Consider the following 24861-nt stretch of genomic DNA (forward strand, 5'->3'; position numbering starts at 1 on the left):
AATGATGCAACATTAAGGGTATAAATTGAAATGGATAATAAACATTGCATTGAAAAACTAAAATGAAGTAATATTGTGATTTATTTTTCTTCTATGACAATTATAATAAGGTTGGAGAGTATAAATATATAATAACAAATGAATGAATGCACAAATTCAAATACTTATTAATGACGTCATTAAATCTCTTTATCTTTCTCCCAAACTCGCTTTTTTATTAAATGTCTTACTAATTAATATAACTCATTAAATAAATAAGAAGTAACACAAAAGGATAAAATATTCTTCAATTAGAATTAAAGTTTGCTCTTGATAATATAAAAAAGATTTGCATTAAAGAAATTAAAATTATTTTTTTAAGTATAAATATATGTTTTAAAAGTATTTATTTTAGTACAACAATATGTTTCAAATTTATTTATTTTAATTGAATTTATTCTTTATTTTAATTTTTTAAACATATACATATCAATATATTGAAGTAAAAAGATATTTCAAAAATTAAAAATTATAATAATGTAAGAATTTGTAAAGTGTAAAATGTGTATGAAATGAGTTATTACATATTGATTATTAAAATATAATATTTTTCCAATATAATGAATAATATTGAAAGGAATGATTTTGGGATTGTAAGTGATATAACCCAAAGAATGAAACTCATATATATATATAAAAGTTATATTTTCAAATTTTAAAATTCTCTCTTTTTTTTCTTTCTTATATAAAACAACTAGATAATATATATATATTATGCATTAAAAAAATTATTTAATAATTAATATTTACTTTTATTATTAAAAATTCATTTAATAATTAAAAAAATTCATTTACTTTTATTGTTTCAATTTGTTCATTTGAAACAATAGCTAATTCTTCAAGCGTGAAATAATTAGTGAAAAAATTGCTAATAATACGACAATTCTTTAGTAGAAGGACGCAAAAGAATGTCCGGACATATTTTGCACAAAATGTCTGTTTTATTTCCCTAGTAAATATAAAATCAATGTTGATCATTTTTTTTTATTCAGACTTTTTTTTTTAATTCTGAATTTTGACCGTTTGTTAGATCTCTAAAATCGGACGAAATATTTTACGTTAGACATGAAAGATCTCAAAAAACCGAGAGAGAAAGTGAAAACCAAAACCCACACTTAATCCTATAGTAGACGCAATTACCGAACTATCCATTTTCCTCACGGTGACCATTTTTTTAATATAAAAAATCCCAGTAATCCATTTATTTTCCTTAACAAAAAGGAAAAAAAAAAAAAAGAAGAAGCATACAACTGAATCTATCCGACTTTAACGGATTATATCCAAATGATTCAAGTTTTTTTCGATAATCAAAAACAGAAACGGGTACGGGTATGGATTAGTAACATGCGCCCCGACCCGTGTTTGCGTGCCCCTTCCTCAGTTCCTCACCCGTTTCTTCCTCCACACAGGCACAACACAAGCCACCACGGCACCAACAAACCACCGTGCTGCAACAACTTTTGGCTCTTTTTTCATTTCTCACTTCCTCAACAAATCCAACTCCTTTTTCTTCTTCCACACTGCCATTGAACTCTCTTCAGGTATTCATTCTCCTCGCTGCTCCAATTCCTCTCTTCTCTATTTCTCTCTCTCGCGCGCGATTCTCCTTCAATTGTCGTTGTTCCTCAATTCAATTTATTATTATTGTTCCTGATCGTGTCTTATTCTGCTTTCTCTTGTACGAGTCTACTTCCAACTTCTGTAACTGATAATATTGTTTAAATTTCCTCTTTGAATTTGCATCGCTTTAATTCCTAAGTTTCTTACTCGCAGCACCTTCGATTTGAAGCTCCGTCTCAATTGGATACCTGCTACTGTCTTTTCCTTTTTGCAAAAGGAAAACTTTCCCCTCTTTTTTTTTTTTTTTTAATTTATTTTTAGCTTAGTAGCGAAAAAACTTTAAATTCTCCGTCTCCTTGCATTCAATCGACCACCTGAGACTGTGTTTAATGTTTATAAACTCTTTTTCTTTAAATTGTCAAAAGGTAGTTTTATTTTCTGATTATAATTTTGTTTCTTGCTTTATGATTATGAGTTCCTCGCTTTCTTATAGACATAGCAGCAGCTAAGACACACTGGATATTTGTGATTTTTGTCTATTGTTCTTTTTTTTTTTATGTATTAATCAGGTTCGGGACGGGGTTGGGGATACTTCAGCTTCTTCTTCTTCCCATTGTTCTTTCTAGGGTTTCTCGATTCCGATTCCTCTCGCGTTCCTTTCGCAATTCCTTCACCCTCGTGTTCGGAACCCAGCATCTTCCTCCTCCGCGCGTGATCTGAAGCCAAATTAGGGTTTCCGCATGAGTCCTCCTCCAGCTGAATCCAACGCCATGGAAGACGGCAAGTCCGAGAATGGCGGCGACCAAGTCGAGTCTCGCTTCTTCGAGTTCTGCAAGGTTCTTGATTTTCCCTATCTTTCGTGTTTTTTTTGGTGGGTCAAATTTTTTTTTTGGGTTTGGTGAAATTAATTTGTTTTTTTTTTTTTTGTGTTTTGTTTTGTAATTGCGTGTGGGGTTTCAGTGGGAGTTGTCGGCATGCAGAAAGTTAAGATATTTTAAGTTTTTATTAGGTTAGTAATAGTAGGTATGAAAGTTTGGTGTGTTAATTTTTTTTAGTGCTTTTTCTAAGTTAAGTTTCCATTTTTTGAGTTAAGGATAGGACGATGCATCTGAAAATATTTAATTGATCAATAAAAAAAATTATATGTTAACTATGGCATGTTACTCATCCTGATGAGTGAGCGTCTGAGTGATGAAGGATACAATGCTTAATTTTTTATTTTTTATGAGTGGGGCAAGGCGGGGAGAGCTTTTTTGGAGTTAAGTGACATTGATATGGAAAATGAGTTGCACCAACCCAGCTGAGTTTGTTGCTTTAAAGGAATGAAAGAGAAATAATTAATAGAATTTTCTCAGTAAATGAGCTGTTTGATTTGTAATGATTGTTATGATATGTTTTGTTATGATTGTTGTGATGTGATGGAGTGTGTTTAACGGTCTTTTTGCTGTATTTGACAAAGTTGAGTGGGATTAGGGCAATTTGACCTGGGAAGATATTTATTGTGCAACTCTTGTACATCAACCATCTTCTATTGTTTCTATTTTTTTAAAATTTGTTGTTCACTTGTGTTATCTTGTAATACCAGTCCACACACAACCTGCTTTTGTTTTGTCTTTCTATCTTCTTTTCTACCTGTTGCCTTTTTATTTTTGGAGTTGGCTGATATGCTCCATAAACTGGGATAGTTTATACCAACATGTGTGCGTGGGTCATTACGACACATGAATCCATATCAGGTTGAGATTGTGTTAATAAGTGAGACTCGGAATAGAAGAAATGTCCATATATATTTTTTTGTATGCATTTAGGTAGATTGAGTAGGGTTTAAATTGTGAGATCCGTTACCCATTAAATTCTTCATTGATTTCTTACAGAATGGGCTAGCATTGGAAGAGAAAAGCTGTAAAGAAGCAGCGAATCTGTTTGGAGAAACCAAGCATATTCTACTGTCAAATTTTTCATCAATGGGAAACGGAACGGTACAGATGAACATTATTCTTTGGTATAACGTATGACTTCTGAAAAATTTATTTTAATAAATGAGTTTATATTATTCTTTTTCAGTCTGAAGAAGCAGAGAGGTATTGGTTTGCTTTTATTTTGTACTCTGTCAAAAAATTGATCCAGAAAAATGACGAGGGTGAGAAGGAAGACACTGAGAACATTGGGCTTAGCTTGTGTCGTATATTGAGAGCAGCAAAGCTTAAGTATTTTACTGACTTTTTGGCTAGCATATTCTTTTGTGCTTTGTAGGTTGTTCTATTACTTACTTTATGCTTATCTTATATTCAACAGCATTGCAGATTTTTTCAAAGAACTTCCACAGTTTGTTGTTAAGGCTGGTCCAACTTTAAGTAATCTATATGGCACAGATTGGGAAAACAGGCTTGAGGTATTGACTGAGCAGAGAACCACGATTGCATTTGCAAAGTTTATATTTTTTGTTAGGTGGTTTTGTTTATTTATTTGATTAATCCCAAGAAACGTATAAGAAGTTTTATCCTCGTATGGCTCGAGAAAATTAAAAATGATATGTATGTATGAAATTATGATGTCAAATAGCTTGGAAATTGGAATAGTTTTCTATTAAGCTATTCTTTATGTTGCTATGTCTATACCAGGCGAAGGAGATGCATGCCAATGCTATTCACTTGAAGATTCTTAGCAAGTGAGTACCCACCTTTTGCATACATAATTTATTATTATTATTCATTAATTTATGGTATTCATTATTATTCATTAAGATTCTCTTCTCTATGTCTGAAGGTTCTCATTATTATTCATTGACTCTGAAATTTCTCTTTCACTATGTATTATTTCCTTTTGTATAATAAATTAAGCAAACCTGACATGTGCTAATTCTAGGAAGCATAGTTTTCCATGGATAGTTATTTACTCATTTAAGTTCTTGAAACTAGAGATTAGAGGTAGTCATAGCTTAAATGTCATATTCCTTTCTTAAGATAGCTGTTGTGGTTTGTTGGTAGTGAAGTTCAAATTGCCTTATGTGTTGTGTTATTTGCTGTTATTGTATTTTATTAATATGATAACATATCATTAATGAAATGTATTTTGTCACCAAAAAAAGAACTTAATGAACATGTGTTTATAATAGAGCTAGTCTACTGAAGGTGGTACATGCATTATGAAGTGGTAATAGTAGTTAACGGAATATGAACAGCTAAAATTTTGTAGTTAACCCATCATAGATCAAATGCCTTGTCTGGAACTACACATATGCTATGGTCAATGTTTCATACTACTGTTATTTTTAACTGTCAAGAAATTAGATGCATGTTGGTATCATTTAGTCATCTCTCAGACTTTGCAATGCTATATGCTTAGCATTCCTATTTTAGCTGTATACAGTTGTTTGCTTTGATTATCGTGTGCTGTGCAACATGCCTACATGAGATGACATGACATCTTGTATGTTTGATGGTGCTAGGTACTATAAACGTGTATTTGGAGAGTTCTTTGTGGCAACTGACACAAATGCTGAAATAAACTCACCTATTACTGTTCATGCATCTGAATATCATCGATTTGGATGGTTGCTTTTCCTGGCACTTCGTGTACATGCTTTCAGCCGTTTCAAAGACTTAGTGACTTGCACTAATGGTTTAATTTCAATCTTGGTCAGTTACATTCTCATAGCTCTCTATTTTGTTAACGTTCCTGTAGAGAGTTTTGTTATTTTTCTCTTTTTGAACATAGAGAAGAGAATTATTGAAACTTTAAAACTTGAATTTTTAATTAAATATTTGTTTGACTATTTTCAGGATATGCTTGTTATACACAAATTCAGTTGTTCCATTTCTTTTAAGTTGTAATATTTTAGTTTTTGTTTTTATGGAGGGAATGAAGGAAATAGATTCTTAATTTCTGGTTGTATCTGTTACAGGCCATCTTAATTATTCATGTTCCTACTCGATTTTGGAATTTCAACATTCATGACTCCTCACGCTTTGGTAATCTTCTTTGTTATCCCCTCTTTCCTGCATTTTGTTTAAATTGTTCTTGTTCTCTTTCATGTGGGGCTGCACTTTGACATGCATTCTGCAATACTGCACTGTGCTCTTTCTTGTGCTCAAACATCTGTTAACTTGTAGGCTATTTTGGTGATTGTCTTAAAAGTGAACCTTTTCTAATTGTTAGAAAAATATGAGGCTATATGAATTGAACTTACCATGTCGGATTATGATTTTCTGATGAGGCTCTGATATCATGTCAGTAAATCACAAGAATCATATAAGAAACCATTAGGAATACTGTTTGGAAAAAACTGATCTTCCCTCTGGGGGGTCATTCTTGTAAATAGCCATTAGGATCTTTGAAATAGAGAAATCTTAAATGTTACAGATATTTACAGCAGTTCTACAAGAAATTGTAATGTTTAATTAAATAGTAATGAGGGAATTGTAATGCCTAATTAAGTAGTAATGAAAACTTAAAAGACTGATTTGCCTCTATACAATTCTAACGTCTAAATAAATAATAAATGCAACAGCTTAAAGGACAATATCACTAATATCATCAAATTTTCATTCAGTTAAGAAAAGTAACAAAGGTGTGGACCTCCTTGCATCACTTTGCAACATATACAACACTTCTGAAGATGAGTTGAGGAAAACCATGGAGAAAGCCAATAATGTAATAGCAGATATATTGAAGAAGCAGCCTTGCTTGGCATCTGAATGTGAAACCGGAAACCTAGAGAATATTGATAAAGGTTCATTTTCATTGTGTTATTATTATTTATGCATCAGGAATGCTTGATCTCTCTAACTGATGTTTATTATCCCTTTGTTTGTAGATGGTTTGACCTATTTTAAAGACCTGATGGAAGAATCGTCTCTACCTTCTAGTTTAAGTATGTTAGAAAAAGATTATGATTACATGATTCACAACAAGAGTGAATTGGATGAAAGGTTATTCATTAATGAGGATGACAGCCTATTAGCTTCAGTAAGCTTATCTGGAGGTTCTGTTTCAGCTGGTGGTGTAAAGGTATGTTCAATTGGAAATTTGTTCAAAAATTTTGTTCTATCTTGTGTAAGATAACACCTAAAATTGTCTGTTATTGTACGCTAGAGGAAATTTGATTCAATGGCATCACCTGCTAAGACCATTACAAGTCCTCTCTCACCACACCGCTCCCCCGCATCACATGCTAATGGCATCCCAGGTAGTGCAAACTCAAAGATGGCGGCCACCCCTGTAAGCACAGCAATGACTACAGCGAAGTGGCTTCGAACTGTCATTTCTCCACTTCCATCAAAGCCCTCGCCAGAGCTGGAACGGTTTTTGACATCATGTGATAGGGATGCTACGAGTGATGTGGTTCGCAGAGCACAGATTATATTGCAGGCTATATTTCCTAGTAGTCCTCTCGGAGAACGATGTGTAACTGGAAGCCTGCAAAGTGCAAACGTTGTGGACAATATATGGGCTGAACAACGAAGACTGGAAGCACTGAAGTTATACTACAGGGTATTGGAAGCAATGTGCAGAGCAGAAGCCCAAGTACTTCATGCAACTAATTTAACCTCTCTACTTACCAATGAGAGGTTCCATCGGTGTATGCTTGCATGTTCTGCAGAGTTAGTCCTGGCAACTCACAAGACTGTAACAATGTTGTTCCCTGCAGTACTAGAGAGGACTGGAATTACAGCCTTTGATCTTAGCAAGGTGATTGAAAGTTTCATTAGACATGAAGAATCTCTCCCAAGAGAATTGAGAAGACATCTGAATTCATTGGAAGAACGTCTTTTGGAGAGCATGGTATGGGAAAAGGGTTCTTCAATGCATAACTCTTTGGCAGTTGCCAGACCTTCCCTCTCTGCAGAGATAAATAGTCTTGGACTGTTAGCTGAACCAATGCCATCATTGGATGAAATTGCAATGCATATTAACTTCTCTTGTGGAGGACTGCCGCCAGTGCCTACCTTGCCCAAGCTTGAAAGCCCTTCAAGTAATGGTTCTCTCCTTTTAGTTCGAACTTGAAGACCTAAAGTCATGTTTTCTAAGTTTTCATATATTTCTTTGTGCTTCTTTCCATAGAGTTATTGTCATGGTTATCTATATGATACATAAAATTGTTTCTCCTCTGCCCTTCCAACATACCTCTCCCTCAAAGATCCCAAGATGAAAATGCATACTTTTCAGCTTGAGTAACATCTTTTAACTAATCAATTTCAGATCAGAATGGGGATATCAGATCACCCAAGCGAAATGTTTTAATGGAAAGAAATTCTTTCACTTCACCAGTGAAAGATTGCCTTCTTCCCTGTATCATCCTTAAGTCAAAACTACCCCCACCTCCTTTGCAGTCAGCATTTGCCAGGTATAACAAGGATGCTCTGGAAGTATCTATATATGTAAATTTTCATTATTTCAATTTTTAGCCACTTTACTGTTTTGTTTTGGTGCTTTGTTTTGAATGTTTGTCCAATGCCAGCCCAACAAAGCCCAATCCAGGAGGTGGAGGGGAAACATGTGCAGAAACTGGGATCAACATTTTTTTTGGCAAGGTATTGCATAACACTGTTATGCCATATTAAAACTATGGTTAATTTGATAACTATCTTTACCTTTTATTTTTGTGGATTCAAAGGAAACCACTTTTTGTGTGCAACTGTGTATATGTGCTGTTCTCTATTTATTCAATTCAGCAAAACTTCTACTTGCTATTTTAAAGCTCCAAGTTTGTGACCGTTGTGTGTTTTCAGGAACAACTGGATCTAAATGTTGACCTTCGATATTGAAATTTTACTTTGCCTTTTGGAAATTAACTGTTACACCACTTCCATTTGAGCTATTTCATGCTGATGGGGCAGCTTTTCTGGTTCATCTGTTTAAGATTTAATGATTTTGTTTCTTCACTATATCATTTTTAAGCATTTCAGCTTGTGTATACTTTCTGTGTTTACTAGATCATCAAGTTGGGAGCAGTCAGAATAAGTGGCATGGTTGAAAGGCTACAATTATCTCAGCAAATAAGGGAGAATGTATACTCTCTTTTCCAGCGGATCCTTAATCAGTGGACATCTCTCTTTTTCAACCGTCATATTGACCAAATCATCTTGTGTTGTTTCTATGGAGTTGCAAAGGTTTCACTTTTGCTTAGAAACTTTTGAGTGTAATTGTTTTTCTATTATTACCTTTTTCTCATTCTATTCTGTGTGCAGATTTCACAACTCAATCTAACTTTTAAGGAGATCGTATACAACTACAGAAAGCAACCACATTGCAAACCACAAGTTTTTCGTAGTGTATTTGTTGATTGGTCATTGGCTCGCCGAAATGGGGTAACTGAAGGTCAAAATTCGATGCTTTTGTAAATCTTATCCAACAATTGTGACCTCATAACTGATCTTAATGAAAACAGAGAACAGGACAGGAGCATATTGACATAATTACCTTTTACAATGAAATATTCATTCCTTCTGTAAAGCCACTGCTTGTTGAACTTGGCCCTGCTGGACCAACTACAAAAAGCGACCGAATACCTGAAGTTAATAAAAATGATGGTACTTGCTTATTAGTAAAGTTACTTTCAATTGCTTACCCGACTTCCATTGTTATGCCAATCTTGTGATCCATTGACTTGTGTGGTCTTTCTCTTTTCAGGCCATTTAGCTCAATGTCCAGGGTCTCCTAAAATATCACCTTTCCCAACCCTTCCTGATATGTCTCCAAAAAAAGTGTCAGCCACACATAACGTATATGTCTCTCCATTACGATCGTCCAAGGTACTAATTTATTCATTTAGATTTCTTCTTCGAACTGGATGATTTCCCAGTTTCCATAACTAGTTAGTGCATAACAATCATGTGACCTTATTTTGGAAAAGGAAGAAGCATGCTTGTGAGGACTGTAGTGTTCGATTTGTTCTTTTTCATAGATGGCTGTATTTTGTAATTTGCATACTGATACAATCTCTAGTAGATAAGAGAACAAAATCTTCTATTTTGTTTTATGGAACACAAGTGTAGTCATTAGTTATGTGTGTACAGATGGAGGCTCTAATATCACACAGCTCAAAAAGCTATTATGCATGTGTTGGGGAGAGCACTCATGCATATCAGAGCCCGTCAAAAGACCTGACCGCCATCAATAACCGTTTGAATGGGTATGCTTTTCTCCATGCCTTAAACATTTGAATCTCATTTATATTATTGAAAGGTGACAACCTTGTTTATTCGTGTTTGATTCCATGTTTTAGCAACCGGAAGGTGAGAGGTCCCCTCAACTTTGATGATGTTGATTTCGGGTTGGTGAGTGACTCTATGGTTGCAAACAGCCTCTATCTGCAGAATGGAAGCTGTGCTTCATCATCAGGTGCACCATTCAAATCAGAGCAACCTGACTCCTAGGATCCAATGTTGTGTATATTCTTTCTTTACTCCTCTCTTGAATCCATATATATTGTATTAGGTGCTTTATGAGAGGGGGAGGGCGGTATTGTTATGAGCGGTGAGATTGTAGAATGCCGCCACTGCCCCTTGTGCTTTTGTGTATGTTGTTAGGTATTATTAAATGCAGAATGTAGGTCTCATTAGGTAATAATTAATAGTTTCATGTCCTAGTTCAACTTGTTTTCATCATAGTTTGTAATTTTATGTTTCCACGATAGCCGATTAATCTATTTAGGGATAGGCCATCCATATCTGAAATCTTTATTTAGTTAGGCCTTTCATTAAGCTAACACATTATTTAGGTCATACTTTTAAAAAGGTTAGGTTAAACCTTAAAAAAAAACAAGTCAAGTTATAAGCAGTATGGAAAAAAATTGGCAAATGGGGCAGCCATGGGGAAAGTTCAAGCACAATGTTTTAAAAACCCTAAAAACACACAAGTGACACAATCGTTTGTCTCGTTTGTAACAAAAAGGATATCATAATTGTGTCATTTCTTGTAATGTTTAAAATTTGCCATATTCTACTTAAAAAAAATAAAATCCACACATGCACAACTGCCATGTTCTCATATCCATGTCTAACGATATTGAGTAAGGAGAGTTATTATAAATTATTGTACGTGTTTGATTTTTATGAATAAAAAATAAAAATAATAATCATGTCCATGTGGTATATAGCTCATATAGTATAATCTAGCCATGTCTTGCACTCTTTAAAATTAGTCATATTCTACTTATAAAAAAAAGTTGAAGTATCATGTCCATGTGGTATATATAGCTCATATAGTATGATTGATTTTTATTTAGGGTCTTTGGTAAAAAAAAAATTGATGTTTTGAATTTTTAATTTATTAAAACTTTTGAATTTTTGCCATCACTAAGAGATTACATGCCACATGGTAAATAGATATTTTCACGATAGATGTGAGTGTTTTTAATTTTTTTAGTAATGTATTCAATTTCTATGGATTAAAAAAAATAGATCTTATAAAATCAAAAGTTTAAGAGTTGGGTTGGTCAGGCTTGTGTATTTTTTTTATACCGTCCAAATCAACCAAATAATAATCGGGTTGAGTTGGGTTAATGGGATTTGAATGTTCAAAAAATTTATATATTTTGTAACACTGCATGTAACTGTATAGAACAATAATTTATTTTTGTCTATTAAAGGGACTAAATTGAACCTAAAATGAAGGAATTTTTTTTGACCAAATTAGAAAAAAAATTGTTCAATAATTTATTTTGTTATAAGATATTAATTTTTAAGATATTTTTATTATCTTAAAATTCATAAATATTAATCCCTCTGACCAATTATAATTATCGTTGTTGATTTTTTTTACATAAATCAAACAAAACTAATAAATAAATAAATATGAGAATATTGATTTTACAAAATTAATTTTATTAGTATTAATATTTTCTTGTTAGAAATGATGCAACATTAAGGGTATAAATTGAAATGGATAATAAATATTGCATTGAAAAACTAAAATGACAATTGTGATTTTTTTTTCTTATACGACAATTATAACAAGTTGGAGGAATATAAATGTATAATAACTAATGAATAAATGCACAAATTCAAATACTCCTACGAGATCATTAAATCTCTTTATCCTTCTCCCAAAGCCTAATAATAAATGTGTATTTAAAACTTATTTTTTATTAAATGTCTTACTAATTAATACGACTCATTAATAAATAAGAAGTAATAAAAAAGACAAAATGCTCTTCAATTAGAATTAAAGTTTTACCTTGATAATATAAAAAAGATTTGCATTAATGAATTATGGATATTATTAAAATAAAACTTTAATTCTAATTGGACAACAACATATACAATACCTATAGAATAGAATTATTCGCAAGTTGTCCAAAAAAGAATTTCCTAAAGTGTTCATATTTTGTGAGAAAAAATGCACAAAACCTTCCTTACTTTTATATGAAATATTTTCTAATTTGGTATTATTATTTTCAAAAATTAAAATTCTTAAGTATAATAAACGAACATATAATAACTAATGAATGAATGCACAAATTTAAATACTCATCAATGACAATATTAAAATTCATTATTCTTCTCCTAACACCTAATAATAAATGTGCATTAATGATATTATTAAAACCCATTAATGCTTAATAATAAATGTGCATTTAAAGTTTTAATCAACAATAATGAACATTTTAAGTCTCTTTTATGGGATATTTTATAAATTTGTTTGTCCTTTTTTATAAGACTATTTTTCAATTTTTAAATGCATTAATTATTATTTTCTTACATGCCCTTACTTAATTATTTTTACTCAAAAAATTAATGAAAAACAATTGAGTTAATAGAGAGATAAAAAAGGATAATCTTAAAATGATAATACAAATAATTGACAAATTTAATATGATTAATTAGACCAACTACTTCTCTTAATGGGCATGAAATAATTGAAAAGATCTTCTAATTAGAGAGTATATAAATAGCCTTTAATGGTTATGCATGGATAGTGTTAAATACTTTTACATATTGTTCAATCATAATTCATCATTAATATGATTTTTTAAGTAGTTATCACATAAATTAGCAAAATTATCATATATGATAAATTGTAATTGGATGTCAATATAAAAAAATTTACACTATCGTTGTATAATTCTTTTTCTCATAAATAATAGAATGCTATGTGACAGAACCCAAATTAATACTACAAATTTATGAAAATACATTATCAAAATGCCTTCTATAATCCACACATTTCTTTGTTTTCTTTTTGTAATATGTTTAAATAGCCTAACTTTTGTTGATTCTCTCACTACTTCTAAGACTCCACCCATATTTCAATCCATCTCTTTTCAATCTGTCTTTAGTGATTCTAACATCAAGACACTTTTCCTTTCCATTGTGAATGACTTGCCTCCTAAGTCAATAATATTATAAATAGAACATCAATAATCAATATGTATGTGATAATTTTTACTGGATAAAAAAATAACTTTCACTTGTTAACATTACCTTTAAACTGTGAATAAGGCAAGCTTTATGGTCAAAGCCTCATCATGTCCCCCCAAATAGTTATCACAATGGGGGTCTTTTGTTGTAGCCTCATGTGATTTTCTTCTTAGTTATTTTGAATTAAACGACTCTATTCTAGTCATTTTGTCACCATAACTCTATAATAATGTTGAACTAAAAAAAAGGAGTGCTTGTTTCACGTTTTTTTTTTCATTTTCTGAAATGTTATTCTCAACAATATAACATGATAATATTCTTCTTGGATATTTTAAAAAAATGTTTGATTGTATTTTAATATTTTTTAGAATATTATTTAAAATTTAAAATCTTTTAAATAAAAAAAGTTACAAATATATTGGACAATAAGTTTCTCATATTCTCATGGGAATATTACTTACCCATTCATCTCCCCGTGGAAATAGAAATGGAGGAAAACATGTTAAATAAGGTAATTCTGACATTCACATATATCAATATTATCCAAAAATATTTTTAAAAAACTTATAACATAGAGATATTACAATCCTATGAATACACTTTTAATCTGGAAAACAAACAAATGCTTAGTTATCAAAATAGAAAGGTCTAATTGGATCGGTTGAATTGAATTGACTCTAATAGGTGAACCAATTGGAGTATATTTGAGTTAGTTCGAATACTTTAATGCGAAATTGATGAACAACTTGTGAAAATTGAAGAAAAAAGATATAAGTTTTATGTAATTTTTCTTCTTGAGATGGTGACAAAATAGATTTTGTCATTAAATGAAAGGTTGCCCGTCAATAGAAGATGCTTTGGATGGATCACTTCATTGCCATAATTCATTTTTGAGAAAAATCGTATTTTAGGTTTTTTATTGCTTTTTTTAGTTTCTTTCACCGTAAGTGATTTTCTTTTAGAAGATGCATGCCACAATTTATTTTGGCACACTACCACAATTTGTTGTTTTTGAGAAAAGTCTTGTAAGTGAATTCTAAAATTGTAAGTGATGGTCATTATAAAATTTTTACTTTACTTTTTGGGCTTTATAAAATGTCATTATTTTAATAATTTATCGGGCAAAAATGACACTGAAAAATAAAATAAAAAAATATGAAAGTGAACAACTTTCTATAAAGTTTGGTTTTGATTTTATAAAATATCACATTTTCTTTTTTTTTTTCTGAATTAATTTGGATAAAAATCAATTGGATTTACTTCGGTTGTAATCCAATTTAGTCTTCAAACAGTTTTTTTAGACCCCCAACCACCGACGAAATGGAAACCAGATAAAAAAAGGGGTGGATCACGTACTGGGTCCAACCTTCCTTTTCTTTTGCACGTGTAATATGTTTTAAAAAACTAAAAACTTATGCCAGATTTTGTATAAAAAAAAAACTAAAAACAATGGCAGCCATTGAATTTCATTGTTACATCTAATGGCTCAAAAAAACTTGGGTACAGTGCATGAACTGATGGACCTGTGCTAGCCTTCGTCTTAAATCATATTCTAGTCCGCATAAGGAAAAATATATGCTTTTTTTAGAGGAAAAAAATAGAAGTTATATTCAATTTACACATCTATGCTTGGTTTGACTTTTGGGTAACTCCTTTACCATTAACACATAAGGTAACATTAATATTAAATTAAAAATAATAGACGTTATGTTCAATTTCAGTAATTTTTAATGTTCAGGAAAATTTGTCCAAATCATTTAAGTGGACTTGACTAGAGAGAGAATCTATTTTTGTTTTGTCATTTTTAAGCATTCTTAAAGGGTGATAGCATATTTAATTTCCAATAAAAAATATTGTTTAGTTATAAGGCATTTTCTTCTTGCAGTGTAATTACTCATACTAATAAACATATAAATTTTTATACTTACTTAATTTGTATACGGATTGACAATCAATTTGTATGTTTATATCGATTATAGATTTTTTTAAAAATATATTTTACAAATTAATAACTCATGCATGAATTAAATTTGTGACTTTCGTGCTATTAGCATGACGCTCTAACTGATCAGTTGAGTTAATATACCAATTATATTATAAAATAATTAATGTCATAACACTAAATTTTTTAATATATATTTAATGCACATGTAAGTTTAAATAATAAATTTTGATCTAATAATTAATTTTTTTACATATATAAATTTTTATAAACCTATGATTTTTATTTAAAATTTATATATGTAAAATAATATATTATTAGATCAAAATTAATTGTAATAAGACCAAAAATAGAAATCTACTTAATGTAATAATTATAAAAAACTATAATTAAATTTATAAAAAAATATATTCAAAATATAATTTTTTAATTTTTTTTTTAAATTTAGTTGATACGGATTTGTAATCCATATGATTCATACGGATTTCAAATCCGTAAACTTATGGATTATGAACTCTTAAGTCGGATAAGGATTACAACTTAGTATGTTTATTATTTGGAATAATTTTGAAAATGTCAAAAAAGATGTTGGGTGTAGAAGAAATCTACAAGGTGCATAAAGAAAAGGCTTGGCTATATAGGATTTCTTCCGGGTTGAAGAGGCTTTAGGGGTTGTTGCTAGGTGCACCAAACATTATTGCTGGTGCACCCAACATTTTAAGAGAATGGGTGAAAATGTTATTTACTTAAAATATAAAACCTGTACACTCAACACTCCACTGTTCACGCATCCCGTACATTCCTCTTCCTTGTGCCGTTTGCTTGTTTTTGCGACGATGTTCTAGCTTCTTCTCCTCCTGGAGCCGTTTGCTTTCCTTGGAGGTTCATTTGCCGTGCATTGGGTGGTTTGTTGTCAGCATTGAGGACCTGCAGCTCCGTTTTGCTCTTCCACCATCGAGGTAAGCTTCGCGTCTCCGTTAATAGCTGCATTTTCGTATTTCATTTGGTGCGTTCATACGGATCAACATGATCCGTAAGTGTTGCATGATTCGTATAACGCATACGGATCAACTTGATCCGTATAACCATTTTCAATTAAAAATAAAATAAAAAATAGGTATTTATGTTTTGAAAAATGTTTTTAAATAGGTATTTTATTTGTTAGTTTTGTTTTAAAAATAGGTATTGTTTGTGTTTTAAAAAATAATATGTATGATTGCATGGTGTTATGAAATAGTTTTAAATTGTAATAGTAAATATATGAATTTTGTAGTTTTTTATGTTTATTTTATTTCAATGAAAAATAGTCATATATTATTTAATTATGTAGTTGTTATTTTATTTGTGAATTTTGTGTTTCAATTATGTAGTCATATATGCTATTATGAAATAGTTATAAATAGTGTTATTTTATTTCAATGAAAAATAGTCATATATTATTTGTAGTTATAAATTTTGCAGTTGTTTATGTTTATTTTAATAGTAAATATTGAATTTGACCAAAAAATGCATGTGTGTCAAAATTTGCAGATTATGATTAGAACTAGAGGGTTAGGTTGTACCTTAGATAGAGTTATAGGTAGAGCCCTGGGGAGAGAGGATCATCATGATGCAGATGATGTTTCCCAGCGACGAAGGCCTACAATATCCGCACGTAGGCAAAGACAAGCTGCCCCTATTGCTGAGGATGATCCTGTGGTGACAGAAGACGTACATGCACATGCTGAAGAAGCTGTTGATGATGCTGAGGGATTTTCAGGTGGGCCGTGTGACCCATCAGTGCTGGCTGACTATGGTGACCATGTTGCAGTCATCGTATGGAATGGAGAGGTATGTAAAATTTTTAATTAAACTTATTTGTTAAGTATTTGTTATTATTTAAATTTGTCATAATTTTAATTATTATTTTTATAAGTTGTCGAATCATTAATTTATTTTGTTGAAACGTCCTGAATTGAAGTTATCCTCCCATGAAAGGAAGGTTCAAAAATTTGGGAGGCCTACTCCAAAAATTGAAGGGCTAGTCGCTGCCACAAGATTAAGTCCTTTGATCGCATGTTCAGTAGACACTGGTGATCGAGGACTTATATCCGCTTTCTTGGAGAGGTGACATAAGGAAACTAGCAGTTTCCATCTTCTTTTTGGAGAGCAGACCATCACCCTGGATTATGTGGCGTCTCTGCTTCATCTTCCAATTATGGGCGCATTCCACAACTTCGAGCCTCTGCATGTCGATGAAGCGGTCTTAATGTTGGTGGAGTTACTTGAAGTCTCCAGAGAGTAAGCTAGAGCTGAGATAACACAATGTCATATGGCATACGTACACCTATCGTGGCTACGAGATATTTATCAAAGTAAATGTGAGGCTGGACATTGGACTATTGCAATTCGTGCCTATATGTTGCATTTGTTAGGTTACACTCTTTTTGTTAACAAGAGTGCAACACATGTTCATGTTATTTTTTTAGATGCAATCCGAGACTTGAGTCAGAGTGGAAGCTATGCATGGGGAGCTGCCGCCCTAGCTCATATGTATGATCATTTGAATGATGCTTGTAAGAGCGGCGGTCGACAACTTGCTGGTTACATCATCCTATTATAGGTAATTAATATGTTTTGAATATGTTAATTTGACATTTGTTTTATTTTGATCTAATCTTTGTAGTGTTGGATATATGAGCATTTTTCCTCTATTGTTGAGTTTTTGACTAATCCAGACTATGATGAGATCTTACCACGTGCCTGTTGGTGAATTGCTATGAAGGCTTCTTCGAAGTCATTACCAACATTGACGTACCGAAAACGTCTAGATGGACTGACGATTCATGATGTTTGTTGGATGCCTTACGGTGAGCACCATGGAGTGCAGGAATTTGATTTGATTTCATGCTTTTCAGGCCATCTAAGATGGAGTCCCGTTGTCATCAGACACCGACCAGAGAGGGTGGTGTGACAATTTGGATATGTTCAGACCATTCCTCCAGAGACTACGGGTTCCATGTTATCTTTTGAAGATATAGATGATAGGTGGATGCATTACTCTGACTATCTTGTAGCAGCGGGGCAGATTTGTGTTGTGCCATGACAGTGTGCATCAGATTACATGCAGTGGTTCTTTATGATTTCTCATCTGTTCATGACACCGGCACAATCTGCTGATCCGGCCAAATATCCACCTATGACGCAGGATGACACATTTGTGGAGTCACATATCCTTGAGGTCCTAGTGGCACCAGCAGCAGCACCGGCACATGCCCCTTCTAATGTGGAGCAGCCTAAACATGCAATGATAAATAATGTTGCTTTAATGTTTTATCAAATGTCATTTAGTTCAGTTATTGTAACACTTTATGGGTTGTTTTCAATGTCATAGGAGGCTTGTCAAGCAATCGCAGAAAGGTTGGAGCGTTTGTTCAACCTAAGGATAGTCACTGCAAGCACAAAAATACATGAGGTCATGGAAGAATGCCTAAGGATCACTAGGGATGTCACACCAGATGATAATGTTTATGTTAGTTCGCGACGAAGGCAGCGCACAGATCAGCCATAGACGTCATCCATTTAATATTTTAATATTTCGACTATGTTTATAATTTTCTTGTATTTGACAACATTTTGGTTTTCCCAAACATTTTGTAAATGTTAAATTATTTTGGTTTATAATTTTTAGTCTATGTTTATGCCTCTAAATATTAGGGTTAACATTAACAAATTATTTTAAATTACGTAACCGTTAAATGTACCACGTAACCCTAGTAATGACATAATAGTATATCCATAAGTTCTACACTTTGCCAATTAAATTTAACGTAACAAAGCCACTAACAATAATGTGAATTTGCAGCCTAACAATTATATATTAATGTAGGACATTACAAAGTCATTAGAAGCAACATGTTCAGTCTTCAGTTATGTCAACATAGTCTTTTTTCAACATCATCAAGTTTTTGTACTGATATATTCTACTAATATATGGAGTTAGCCACTGCTTTTCCTAAGGATGACAATTTTTGGACCATAAGAATGCTAGAGGCGGTAAAGGACAACGGTCTTTTAAATACATGTTGTACATGCACAAACAATTTTACGTCAAAAGAACACAAATGATTGCATAAATTTAAAAATAAGACTATCTTGAATCTACCTGAACAAAATGATTGTCATAGACGTGACCGATACATATTATGCGATGCACAGAAGAGAATCTGTTGGTGGTTGACTTCTAAGAGGAAAGAATGTCATGTTTTGTTGTAGCGACAACGATACAAGGATTACATTATACCTTGATGTAATGACATATCCCATCTTGGTTATATCCATCCACTTATCCATAGTAACCTGAATCAAACAAATATACACATCACATTTATTTAAAGTTAATTCTTAAAAAGCAAAACATAAATCACATTCCATGGATAACCCATTAACAAGTAGGAACCTCCTTAATTCCTTGAATCTGTCTGTGCCACTAAAAAGCTTGATATAGTCATTTGACCATTTTCCGAGTTCTTTAAGCAAATGGTTGCACACCAAGGACCAAGAATCTTCACCCATACCTAATAAAGCGGCAATTGCACAATATCCACAGTTACCGTCAACTTTGACATCCACAATGTTGTCAATGAAATCGTGTATAAACGGCTGAAATTGATCCAACATCGGCATGGTCCTTCTTGGAATCGACTGGTTAGAAGATGATGCACTACGCTTCACTAAAGAATTACTATTTTACATAGAATGTAAAACATCAACATACTCCCAATAAGACGGACCACGTTTTGTTGATCTTTGATTTTTGTTCATCAGTTTCTTCTATGCACCTTTAGTGTTGACCTTTTCTGGAGGAGGACACATAGAATTTGGATCAAGGAGTGCAATTTTCCGAAGTTTACTCTTTAGAGTTACTTTACCATAAACATCAAGTTCCTCAAATCGCTTAGATATGATTTCCATCTCTTCCTTTATGGTCACTTGAGGCTCAGATAACCCTTGGTCTGAAAAACTTAGTCTCCTCCAGATAACCGTGCGTAGTTCTCATGACACAATCACAACAAGAAGGATTCTTGCCAGCTTAATATACACACTCAAACTCAACAGCAATCTGATTTAAAGTATACCTTGAAACCACGCCAAGAAGCCTCTTGTATAAAAACATGTCCAACCACTTTAATTTCAGTGTGTTACAGTGTGATCATGTTGTTCGTGGCATCCCAAACACTACATAAGTCTCCAAGGCTATTCTGTAATACTCTTTTTAAAGCTCAATGAGCAGATTCAACCCTACATTTGAAATACACAAAAAAACAATAAACAAATACAATAATAAAATCCATCAATTCATCAATCCTAATAGAAAAACTTGAACATTTTCATACCTGTTTATTGTTGTATTTCCTAAGTGCATCACCTTATTCATCCAGGCTGTAACAAATTTTTCCTTGTGGGGGAATATCCATGTTTCATTAACATAGTCAAAAACATTAGCCAAGGTGAACAAGAAATTTCAAACTTCTTAAGGCAATCATCGAAATGATGTTCCGAAGGACAATCAACCAAACTTCCTCAGGCATCCATCACATACTCCTAAACATTTTTTTTACCAATTAGGGATTTACATTTTACGTTGACATTCTTGTTGATGTGAAACTTGCACAATAAGTTTGTACACTTAGGGAATACAGTTTTCACGGCATTCATCAATGCTAGGTCTCTGTCAGTCACAATAACTCCAGGAAGGGCATCACGTCTTAGAAATAAACCTCGAAACTGTTCTAAAGCCCATACCGCATTATTAACACATTCACCTTCCATATATGCAAAACCAACAGAGAATGTTATCCCCGCATAAACCTTACGGATCTACTTGATCTGTATGGTTTATACGGATCAACTTGATCCATATGTTGAAATTACACATACGGATCAACCCACTCACCTAGCAACAGCGCGTACCCAGTGTACCTTCGACGACGAACCAACCACCGCAACAATCACCACTGACCCATAACACTTTCACCTCCACCAAAGCGGCACCTCTCTCAACAATGAAAAACCAACACCAAAAGGAGAAAGCAAACTGTAAATGAAAAAAAGCTTAAACAACAACTTAAAAATGAAGATGAAGGCGCAGAGGCATTTACGGAATTAGAAACAATTGCTGGGTGCACAAGAAATAATGTTGGTGCACCTAGCAACACCCTTATTTTTGTAATATTACTTTCAGTGGTTTGTTTTTGCTTTATGGGCCACTCAATATCAAATATTAAGTCAATAATTTGCAAACTCAAAAAAGTGTAACAATGGAATAAAGACCATCATCTTTTCCATCAAAAGATTAGCCTTTGTAACAGAAGCCACATCACAGTCAATCTCTTGGTAACAATGGAATTAATATTGCTAAACTTGTATAGACAAACTAATTATAATTTTTGGAGATGAAAATTTGAACTTTGGAATCAAAATATGATCTTACAAAGACACTTAGTTAATAGCAGAAATTGGTATAATTCTTTATTTCAAACTTTAAAAAATAATTAAGTAAAGAAAATAAAATCATAAATCTCTAGCTTTAAGAATAATTTTGAAAAACAATACAAATTATTAATAAACTAAATAAGTGTGAATTAATTAAAAGTTAAATTAGTCTATAGTGTCATATTTTTATAATTTTTTTAATTATGTCCTTAGATTTATTTTAAATTTATAATTAGGTCACTATGTTAATTTATTATAAGTAATCTGTTAGACTTGATGAATATTCTATCATATAGATACACGTAGGCAAAACAAAATGTATAACTCAACACTGAACTACAAAATAATATACATACGCAAAAATGCCAAATACTGATCAAAGACAAAATGTATCAAAACTAATAAACAGCTGAACAAGGCAAAACAAACACACCCTTAAAAAGGCATCTTTCATTTTTTTTCATAGACTAAATGTATAACTCAACACTGAACTACAAAATAATATACATCTAAATATACAAGCCCCACAGGGATACAGAGTAAGACGAATGGCGCTAACTCTCAACGTTAGCTTTATTTCCAGCAAGGATGATAGAGATTTCAAGACCACGGCTGAAGGCTTGATTGAAGAGAAGGCGAGATTGGAAAGTCGAAATGAATGGAAACCACGATAAAAATGCTATTGGTGCAAAAATGATCATACCCATTCCAGCATCGTACATTCTAGCAAACTCACGAACAGAATCCCACATGCCGAGACTCCAAACTATCTTCTTCCATGCAATTGCCAACTGAAAAGTGTGGAAAATTTTACAAATGTTAGAAGCTGGAATTAACTTCAAATGTCAACAATGATGCAAAAATAAAAAAATTAAAGTGGTAATGAATAGACAGTTTTACATAAACTGATTCCATTAAGTTATTGGGTGTAGCTGGTCCCTAATAGTTAAATGTTGGGTTACTTTTTGAACCAGCTATGTATCTAATCTATATCTGTACCTATAGTACCTCTGGTACTCTTATTATATATTACATAATTACTTTTGCTGAGGAAAAAAAAAAAAGAAGAGTTGTGGAAAGATAGTTGAGACCACGAATACATCATATTAATTCAATAGTGAAGAGTATGATTAGACTATTTACTCCCCATATGTCTAATGGTCAATAAACTCTCTTGCATGTTCTATTTCAGACATAAGGAATAACAAATGCTCATAGTAATAGCATTTTGAGTCCCTATTAGGCTACGTTGCCATAATACCAACCCTCAAAGCATGATGCTTTAATATAAAAGGTTCAATAAATAATGTTATTCCTGATGAGAATTTCTACGGTACACCATTATTGGGTCTTGCTGATGGGAACATGCTAAATAACCCTGGTCATTTGGAAGTATTATATGGGCAAATGGATGCATGTGAGACAAATCTCAATGATTCAATAGACCATGATGGAGGGGCACCAAAAATTAAGGGTGTCATGGAAACTTCATGATAACTAATTGCTATGCCTCAGCATTCACAGTTATCAGACATAATCTCTAGATGGATTCCCTTCAGAAACTGTATTAGAATTTGGTTTAGGGCCTAACAAGCCCAGAAAACAGGCTTGTAAAGTAAGGACTTCCTTAGCTTTATAAGGAATACATTGACTATATCTCTAGTTGATGTGAGATCTCAACCCCTTGTAAAGTAAGGACTTCCTTAGCTTTATAAGGAATACATTGACTATATCTCTAGTTGATGTGAGATCTCAACCCCCAGAGAGTCGGCGTACCAGTGGCCGTACACTACGTTTCACTAAGCCTTTCTGGCCAGCCAGCCTATCTGTTGGTGATGACCCTTTTTGAGACACTGAACTAATTTTGATAGGCCCTAATTAAGGTGGCTTTCCAACACACTGGCATCTATTATCACAAGAAAATTCATACAAAAATCAGAACTCACGGATAATATTCCCCATCCAGTAGGGATAAATGCAAGGATGCTTGCAAATAGGTCAGCTATCGACAGTGGAGTAAAGGCAACAACAAGACACACAGCTGCAACAAGGCCTATAGATGCAACTCCTTGTGAAAATCGCAATACTAGCTGAAAATCAGCAGACTTTTTTGGGCTGTAGGTAAAGATCTGCAAAGCAAGAATATATCAGAATCCTAAAAAAAGACGTGCTTCAAAAAGCTTAAAATGAAAAGATAAAAAAAGCTTCCCACAAAAACAGAAAATACAAATAAGGTCAAATTATTAGGAAAAGCCCAAACCTTAAATATCAAGACAATTCCAACCAAGACAGCCCATGAGAATCCATATATCTACAAAAATTTATCAGAATCTTTAAGAGTCGTATATAAAGCTCTTTGTCAATGAAATACTAGGAGCTACAGGTCTTTTCACATAAACACGAGTAGAACATATAATTAGTACAGGACCAAAGCAGAAATTTTATATTATGCTTTTTGTTAGGACTAAATACATGATAATAATCTAATTCATGGATGAAGCCAATTCTTTTTACCGCAAGTGATGTATTGTTTCCGGTAAGATGCAGCTTATACACAACACCATATTGAAACAAGAAGAACCTTGCACTCAAAATTGTCTCCAAAATACGACCCCTCAAAGTTTGGATATGCATCTACAAAAATAGTAGCACTCGTTAGAAATTAAATTAATAGAGCCAGTGTCAGTGAGAAATTAAATAACATTGATTATAAATGTGAATATGGTTGAAAAAGTGAAACTCCCTTACAAAAATATAGCAAGAAACAATCAATTTAAGCATTGCTCCATTTTGATCCCAAAACATACAAAAAATCAAGTGAAAAAATCAGTGTTAACCTGTTCTTCGTCCCACCAAGACTCCCAACTATTATCTCCTTTTACTCCTACTCCTCCTTTGTAAAGAAGCCAACTTGTCCAATCATCAAAATCTTCCACAGTCCTGTTTACCAGCTAATCAGATTAGAAAGATAACCACTAGTTCACACAATTCATAATTTCATCTTTCCAAGAACATGAAAAAGGATCGATTTAAAAGCCTAACTGCAATCAAATCAAAATAAAAAACATCCATTTTGGTCCTCCCAAAATACAAAATTGCCGTAGTTTTCTCCTTCAATAATAAAGACATCAAAGTGTTTTTTAGTGTCGATATATATATATATTTTTAATTTCAGATTAGTCATTGAGTGCTATCAGATTATATTTTATTCTCCTATTTATTATTAGATAGAAATTAGGGATTTAGTACCTATAACTCATTACTAGATTGATCCTATGTAATCAAAACTGATTCTATTTGCTTATTATAAATAAAGACTAAGTATGGTCATCCAAGACAAAACATGTTACAGTAAATCCTTTCAACAAATGTTATTGTTGACATACAATTGGTCCAGCCTTGGCTTGATATCCAAAGTTAACATTGAAGGAACATTCTGATTTATTAATCATCAGAGGATAAAATACAGTAACATTTATGCTT

General features: G+C 32.5%; 2 protein-coding genes across 6 annotated transcripts in view; one reads left to right on the plus strand and one right to left on the minus strand.

Moving 5' to 3' along the window:
• Positions 1-1253: 1253 nt before the first annotated feature.
• On the plus strand, positions 1254-10170 carry LOC100777429 (retinoblastoma-related protein 1). Of its 5 annotated transcripts, none has more exons than XM_041014935.1 (19): positions 1260-1580; positions 1813-2435; positions 3474-3578; positions 3664-3806; positions 3895-3991; positions 4221-4267; positions 5048-5237; positions 5504-5570; positions 6152-6331; positions 6416-6609; positions 6694-7573; positions 7801-7945; positions 8060-8132; positions 8535-8711; positions 8790-8919; positions 8997-9131; positions 9232-9353; positions 9618-9733; positions 9827-10170. In XM_041014935.1, exons 2-19 carry the CDS (start codon positions 2340-2342, stop codon positions 9975-9977), a joined length of 3048 nt encoding a protein of 1015 aa, XP_040870869.1. In that variant the 5' UTR covers positions 1260-1580; positions 1813-2339; the 3' UTR covers positions 9978-10170. The 5 variants fall into 5 exon arrangements, 4 of the variants coding, with proteins under 4 accessions (XP_040870869.1, XP_040870871.1, XP_040870870.1 ...); XM_041014936.1 differs by having other exon boundaries at positions 1262-1580; positions 8790-8909; positions 8990-9131; XM_041014937.1 differs by lacking the exon at positions 1813-2435 and having other exon boundaries at positions 1261-1580.
• Positions 10171-21681: 11511 nt separating this feature from the next.
• The window catches only part of LOC100777959 (callose synthase 10), a 59603-nt gene continuing 56423 nt past the window's right edge, over positions 21682-24861 (minus strand). The window contains exons 47-51 of the mRNA XM_006578619.4: positions 24216-24318; positions 23893-24012; positions 23639-23689; positions 23325-23507; positions 21682-22169 (exon numbers count right to left, since the gene is read on the minus strand). Of these exons, the coding sequence (XP_006578682.1) occupies positions 21933-22169; positions 23325-23507; positions 23639-23689; positions 23893-24012; positions 24216-24318 (694 nt within the window). The 3' untranslated portion in view covers positions 21682-21932. The remainder of the gene's footprint in view (positions 22170-23324; positions 23508-23638; positions 23690-23892; positions 24013-24215; positions 24319-24861) is intronic.

This window comes from Glycine max, chromosome 4 (assembly GCF_000004515.6).
Source record: "Glycine max cultivar Williams 82 chromosome 4, Glycine_max_v4.0, whole genome shotgun sequence".
NCBI lineage: Eukaryota > Viridiplantae > Streptophyta > Magnoliopsida > Fabales > Fabaceae > Glycine > Glycine max.